Source organism: Polyodon spathula, chromosome 3, assembly GCF_017654505.1.
Source record: "Polyodon spathula isolate WHYD16114869_AA chromosome 3, ASM1765450v1, whole genome shotgun sequence".
In the NCBI taxonomy this organism is placed as follows: Eukaryota; Metazoa; Chordata; class Actinopteri; order Acipenseriformes; family Polyodontidae; genus Polyodon; species Polyodon spathula.
In genome coordinates this window covers 62,485,441-62,492,920 of record NC_054536.1, presented here as the reverse complement: position 1 = coordinate 62,492,920, position 7,480 = coordinate 62,485,441, and the positions used below count along the sequence as shown (strand labels likewise).

The following is a 7,480-nucleotide window of genomic DNA, read 5'->3' as shown; positions in this document are numbered from 1 at the left end:
GAAGAATGTCCAAACCAAGTTTCTAACAATTGAATACATGCCCTTAACCCTCATAAGGAGGCTGTGTGGTCCAGTGGTTAAAGAAACAGGCTTCTTTTAGCAAGTGAAGGCACCACTGTATTCTGGTCGCTGTAGTTTATTATAGGAACATGTCACAGGCATGTGAGGTATCATTGGAAAGCCCCAAGCCTCCTCTTTCATTTGATTTACTGATGGCATTCCTAGCGCTTTACGTTTCCGTTTGCATGCACTTAACACACGTACAATTTTCTGCATATCTTAGTTTCGGTTTGCATATGGACATATGATGCATCATTGGAAAGTTCTAATTCTGTATGCCTGAGATACTCACACACACAAGGTCAGGCCCCAAACCTAAAACAATTTGGAAAATTCAACCAGGCATAGTGTAAAAGGATGAGTGCCTGACAGCTACCTAAAAAGAAACAAAAATCAAGTCACTAGTCACACCAAAATAGAGGTAGCACACTTCCATAGTAGTGTTATTATTCCTGAAAACAATTCCACATGCCCCTTTTTTACCATGACATAGAATTACTTCAAAGTGTCTTGCCAGTAGGTGTCCTTTTATATGATACTCATGTGAACCTGTGGTAATATTTGGAATATCACACATAATAAGAATCATACTATGAATATTTTCTCTCTGGGTTTTCAACAAATGTAATTTTAGAAATCTACATATGATCCTTGCTTTTTTCTATCTCTGAAAAAAACTGAATGTAAGCTAAACGTTCCCTACACAAAAATAATTCTCGATGTGCTGTGCCAGCCTGTTCACAGCTTGCGATAAGCATTTATTAACACAGTATTTGCAAAGCTATTCTGGCAAGTCAGGAAATTGGTGCATTTTTTATACAATTTATCAAAAATGTATACATGTTTGTTTATTTAATTTAAAATGGCACTGGCCTGCTCCATCCTAGAAGCCTCTGACCACTACAATATCCATAGGCAGGTCTACAACACATAGCAAGGGAGGGGCCTCGGGATTCAGAGTTCAGGGTCTGTACACTTATATTAAGCACACACCTCACACATCATATACTGTACCACACAGCTTTCTTTATCTAGCTCACCCTGGGCTGCAGAACCTAGTCCTAACTTTTTCCTTTAACTTTTTCCTTTAACTAATTATGCAGAGCCCTTAAAGATTTATAGACGTAATAAATTCAGTGGGATACTCTGAACCTTACCAGCATTCATCAATTATGGATAATTGTTCCAAGGTCCCCTGACAGATCTTCATGGTTAGGTGATCTCTACGTTGTGGTGGTATTTCCCTCTAACCCTCTAGATGTCCAGTGAACAGTGACTTCCTTTAGCTGCTGAGAATCGACACAAAACCACATTTCCCTGTTCTTCTTTCAAACTTGGACAACTATGGGAAATTTTGTCCCTAGTTTTTAAAGTAATAGCTCCAAACCGTGTCAAAAATCAATCCAAAAAACATTTCGACAAGCAAAAACTCATGGTTGAGGGAGAGTTTGTCAATCTCAGAGGGGTCATCCAAACCCCCCCAAAATGTTAGATTTCCCACCATTAGCAGTGAATTCTCTTCCTTCATATATATCAAGCCCATACTGATTTAGTTGTGACTATAAATGTATATTTATCACAGACACCTGTGCACTTGTTTAAAAAACAAATAAGCAACATAACAAAAGTGGAGATGGTAACATGGCCACTGATGAATGTATTCTATGGTTCTCTTAATAAAGTTCCATTACAAGTTGTGGCCATTAGAAACAAACCATTGTACTGTCACATAGTTTTAACATCTGGATATATCAATGATGCAGAGCTTTGAACTTTTAATGTATCTCGTCCGCTATGCACAGTTTGTAAAATTCTAAATTAGAGCGGTTCAATTATAAAAGTTGATGTCTGTGACTATAAAGAATAGTACAGAATATAGAATATAAAAATGGCAATGAATATTGCATAAGTGGTATTTAACACCTAGTTGTCTTCAGGTAAGCAATGATTGACTTACAGAATGTGGAAAAACGTATTGTGTTCTCAAAGTGAGCGATGGACAAATGTACAGACAGACACATCCCTATATACCCAGAATCTAATGCTCACAATAACATGCTAAATAATGTTAATATCAAGTTTGATCACCATTCGCCCCTGCTCCCACAGCAATGGTGTCATTCAAGCAAACAAATTGTCTATTTCCATCACTGGGGTTAAGATGAGTATACTTTTTCTTTCTTTCTATCTAGGATGATGAAAGTAAAACATTTTCTAAACTGTATTGCTAAAAAAAAAAAAAAAAAAAAAAAATTGTACATGTGATATGTGGTCATGACCTTTAGTGACAAAAACCTATTGCTTGTGTATTTATACACCGATGAGCCCTGCCTTCTGTATTCAGTCTGATGCTGGTTAGCTTCAGAGTGCCAGACAACTTCAAGAGAAGAGACTGGAAACTATGTTCAACACAAAGGTGAGTTCAAATGCAGCATTACTGTTAAATGTTGGTTTTTATTGTTACATTTTCCTGATCTTTATGACAACAGATGTATCCTCAGTATTTTTTTCAGTTTCCAGTATTAATTAAACTATATATTTTACATAAATGGTATGGTTTGATTGTTGCATAAATTATGTTTAACCTCTTTCAGTATTTCATTGATAAATACTCAATGTTCCAATGAATATTTCTTACAATGCAATAGCTTGTAGATCTAGGTAAAATGGAAATACTTTATTAATAACATTGGTAACTTTATATGAAGTATGTTGTAAGGTGAATGCACAGAAAAATCAGAGAATATCACTAGAGGACAGCAGGTACTTCACTAAAACACTTTCATTACTCACTTTCAAATACTCTGAATGTACCTTTGGTATACAGTATGATAAAATTTTGTGAAAGTATTGAGAACTGTAGTGGATAAATGCTTTGTGAGTAGAGAAATTAAGAATAAGGAGCAAGATCTTTGTTATATTTAGCCAGATGAAAGAACACTTTTTTTATCCAATGCTGGACAGTTGTACCAGACAGAATTTATGTATTTATTGTGACGAAAATTGGTAAGGATAATCTTTATTAAGAATAATATTTATTTTCACAATTTGAGGACGACAGTGGCGGAATCTGTCTATAAGACAAACAGTTCACATAGATGTTGGTTATGGTGGTATACTTTTAATTGATAATGATAGTTCTAATTTTGAATTTTAAACTGTGGCTGAGATTCATGTCTTTATAAAGTGTTTTTTTTATTGTTTTTCACACTGTATCTAAGAAGTTCTGAACTGTTTTGTGATGCACTTAAAGATGCATGTATCATTTTGTGATGCATTAGGCTTTTGATTGTAGAGGGTCCTTAAACAAGTGAATAGAAAATCCCGATTTTCTGATTTTAAAGAAAACCACTGTATTTTTTTGGGCCAAGACACAGTATAGTTTTATGATTTTTTTTGGTCTTTTTTTTTTTTTTTTTTTGTAAATACAGATGTGAAGTAGAAATGGAAGTACAATTCTCACAACTACAGGTTTTTCAGTACAGGTATTTAAGTGCAATTCTTTGGGACAACTCCCAATGCATATTTGAAAAATATGAAATTTTTCTGACAGTACAAAATAGATTTAGATCTCATGTAATAGAGTACTACTTGAAGTTTGTTTTTTAACACAGACCTTGTTTTCATAATCATGCCTTAAAAGAAAATGTAGAACTAATCACAAGTTATTACAGTGCGAAGGGAATCATGCATTCATTTAACTAAAGCGTTATCACCGTTTGTACTTCTTCACAGTTGCTGATCACACTGGCCTTATTACTTGAGGCCAACAATGCAGAGCAGCCTTTTGAGATTAAAGCAGAAACTTACCTTCACCAGGATCCAGTAACAGGACAGACACTTACCTGTAAACGCTGCCCCCCTGGACAGCACCTACAAAACCACTGTACAGCCACCCATCAGACCATATGTGCTCCCTGCTCAGAAAACCACTATACCCAGTACTGGAATTACATTGAAAAATGCCAGTACTGCAACAATTTCTGCAAGGAAAATCAGTTTGTCAAGGCAGAGTGCAGTCCTTTTCACAACCGAGTTTGTGAGTGCAAAAAAGGCTATTACTGGCACTTTGAGTTCTGCATTAAGCACACTGAGTGCCCACCTGCATATGGTGTCAAAGTGGAAGGTAATTTGATTTTTTTTTTGTAATACTACTTTAACTGCAACAGTTCTTACTTCACTTCTTACCCTGGCTGTACTTCAAGGTTGGCTGTACATGTTAAAGACTATCATGTAAATGCAATCCTGTACTCCCCCCCCCCCCCCCCCCCCCCCCCCCCCCCAAATAATAACATTACAAACACTGAAAGCTCACTGAAATTAAACCAAAAAGCTGGATATGTGGGCTACTGTAAAGAGGTACGTACCACAATGATGTATGCAGGCGTAATTCTTCTTGGACAGGAATTTATAATAAAGGCAAGACATAATCAGCTGAACCCAAAAGTTGTATTAGCAGGCAAGCATAATAAAAGTATCAGTATGACCAGCACAACTCAGCCGTCTAGAGTGCAACAGAATTTCATGCAGTCTTATTTCCAAAAACAAGAGAGAGAGAGAGAGCTCCCCCATTTGGTAGTTACTTATATAACATTGGAAATGGAAAGAACCTCCCAAGTGCAATGTTGGATAATAATAATAATAATAATAATAATAATAATAATAATAATAAAATAATAATAATAATAATAATGGTGAAACTGTTTTTCACAGCATCTGAAAATTCCAGCAACTGCTTGAAGTTGGGGATTAGAACATGTATTTAATTGCCTTTTTACTGGACTTAATTTTAAATAGTAGCTATAATTTAAGCCCAATAACATACTTCACATTTTTTGGTCATACTGAAATATATAGACACATTCTGTAATATGTATTTCTTTTGTTAGTATTACCTTTCTTTCAATCAGCAGTCGGAATTTACCAGAATTACTGAGTTTTCAGGGATTAAATTAATGTATCTGTCCGCTGGATTTGGGTATTTTAAGTGGTTCAAAGGCATGTCTATATTACAGTGAGTGGAATACATTGTCATAATGTATGCACTTGACTTATTCTTTTCAAGCCTCAACAATGTATGTATTAATTTATATCACATCATTTAGCATTAACCTTTACAATTTACTTTCTCTGTAAATCTATGAACTTTACCCACAAATTTGGCCTCCACAAAGCCATTAACAGAGGTTTCTTATTAGGGTCAACTACCTCACTAATAGATGGTGCACCCTTGAAGCCAATATTTGTGAAGCAGTCAGCTGATTAGCTGGATATTACTTAATTATTTAGTTTTTCGGTTTCATTTTGCCAAACGCCTGTTTTCAAAGAACACATTCTGCTTTGAGTTTGAGCATAACACTGCTGTTTGTTCAGACAGCCTCGTTATTTAAACATCAGTGTTCAGTATTCAGCAGGCAGTAAAATGTGTCCATTGGTGTTTTTTGTGTCAAAAAACGTGTAGAGCCTATATTGTCTCATATACATCAATAACTTTGACGTTAAATGTATACAAAATTAAAAGGAAAACTAACTTCATCTTATTTTCTATATCTAGGCACGCCCTACAAAGACACAGTCTGTGAGAAATGTCCTCCAGGATGGTTTTCTTCTGTGAGTTCCAAACATGAGATGTGCCTTAAACACACTGAATGTGAGTCCTTGAACCTAATACAGATCGTCCAAGGTACTGGGTGGCATGACAACCTGTGTACTTCATGCACAGACCCCAAAGCAACAGGTACATTTCTATTCAAACCTACTAATGCATCATTTTTTTAAATCTAGAAGGAGCATGTCGAAGAACAGTCTTTTAGATAAACGTGTCTAAATGTTTAATAAAAACATGCTTAATGTATATGGGTAAAAAAAAAATCACATCTAGATTTACTCACGCATAAGAAATATGGCACCAGAGTTTTAGTTATTTTTTATTTTCATTTTGAAATTGGTATACATTGGTCTAGCTGGAATCAAGCTGGAACCAACAGAATGTGTTATAGAACACCCTGCAATGCCTACAAGAAATTTTACGTTTGCTGCATACTGTGCTGTCCAAATCACGGCAGTATATATTTTAAACATAATGTTGATGATTTTTACATTTGTATTTACACATCATGGATAATGAGGGAACGTGATCTGGATGCATTATTAAAAGTAAAAGTTTAGATATGCATTCCCTTGGTGACCTATGATTTGTGAAAAGAAATATAAAAATAATCAGGATTATGTTATGCATTTCTTGTAAAGTTGGCAGGATGTTCTGTAACACTTTAAGGTACCACCAGTGTTGCTTTTGAAATATTCTGAGCACAATAAAAGGGAGACCAGTGTTAATGTTATTAAAACTAATAATAGCTTAAAAGATTTTAAAGCATTAGCATGCCTTAGTGTAAACTATTGTTAGACAATTTTCTGGAGAATCAGAAGTACATATCATTAAATAATAATATAAACATTGCTATACCACTTTATTGTTTAGGTGGACGCACTTCATATGAAGAAATCCTCGCTCTCTTTTTTGCTCGCCAAAACATGACACATAAAAAAGTTATCCGATTTGGAAGGAAACTTTTTCGTCAGGAGGCACAGAAAATATTCAAAAAAGCTGGAAACATTTCCCCACAAAAGCTCATGATACTTTACATTAAAGAATGGATGTCTGGCCAAAATACAGCAGGCACTATATCAAAGGAGTTTCTGGAAAAGCTGAGAGAAGCAAGGCTCCAAAAAATTGCAAAACGATTAGAGAACAAATTTCATATGACTGGAAATGAAAAAATGCAACAGAATCTTTGTACCATTTTTAATCATATTCATATATAAAATTGTATACTATTTTTCTTCAAACACACACACATAAATGTGTTTTTCTGTTAACTTGTCACAATTGTAGTGACAGGACTTTTTTCTTAGCACAAATGATTTATATTTATTATACTTGATATATTTTTACATGTGTCTATAATGAATTTCTACTTTTGTATGCATGTCATTGACATACTGTATACACATTTTTTTACTTTGTTATACACTTTACTCATTTAGAATAAAATGTGTGGGCCCTGGACTGCCTTACCTGGTAAAGAAACGGTTGTGCAGTGTGCAGGGTGGTCATAGGGTCATATTTTCACAGTGTTTACTCTAGTCTTTATTTAACTTCTATATTTTGAAAGAAGATCCATGTAAAAGGTACAAAACTGAGAATGCCACGAGACAGTGACAATGACTGTACATCCCACTAATTAGATGCCATCATGTTGTGAAGGAATCTGGGCCCATTCTTGGCTAAGGGAATCTTGGAGTGCTGGATTGCACTGGCACTGCAGTATGTATATTCAATAGGTTCAGGTCAGGGGGTCAGGTTTCTGGTCAATTCTCTTGATTGCTTCATGTTCAAGACAGCAGCAATAATCGTTAT

The 7,480-nt window shown here is 35.1% G+C and overlaps 1 protein-coding gene across 1 annotated transcript; it reads left to right on the top strand.

The window, feature by feature from the left end:
* The first annotated feature begins 2,384 nt into the window (after positions 1 to 2,384).
* On the top strand, positions 2,385 to 7,172 carry LOC121308517 (tumor necrosis factor receptor superfamily member 6B-like). The gene is made up of 4 exons (XM_041240961.1): positions 2,385 to 2,476; positions 3,796 to 4,186; positions 5,615 to 5,797; positions 6,542 to 7,172. Exons 1-4 carry the CDS (start codon positions 2,462 to 2,464, stop codon positions 6,883 to 6,885), a joined length of 933 nt encoding a protein of 310 aa, XP_041096895.1. The 5' UTR covers positions 2,385 to 2,461; the 3' UTR covers positions 6,886 to 7,172.
* The last annotated feature ends 308 nt before the right edge of the window (positions 7,173 to 7,480 follow it).

Coding starts and splice junctions, on each gene's coding strand:
- LOC121308517 (XM_041240961.1), top strand. Junction 4,187..5,614: donor ATATGGTGTCAAAGTGGAAG/GTAATTTGATTT, acceptor TTCTATATCTAG/GCACGCCCTACAAAGACACA. Junction 5,798..6,541: donor CACAGACCCCAAAGCAACAG/GTACATTTCTAT, acceptor TTTATTGTTTAG/GTGGACGCACTTCATATGAA.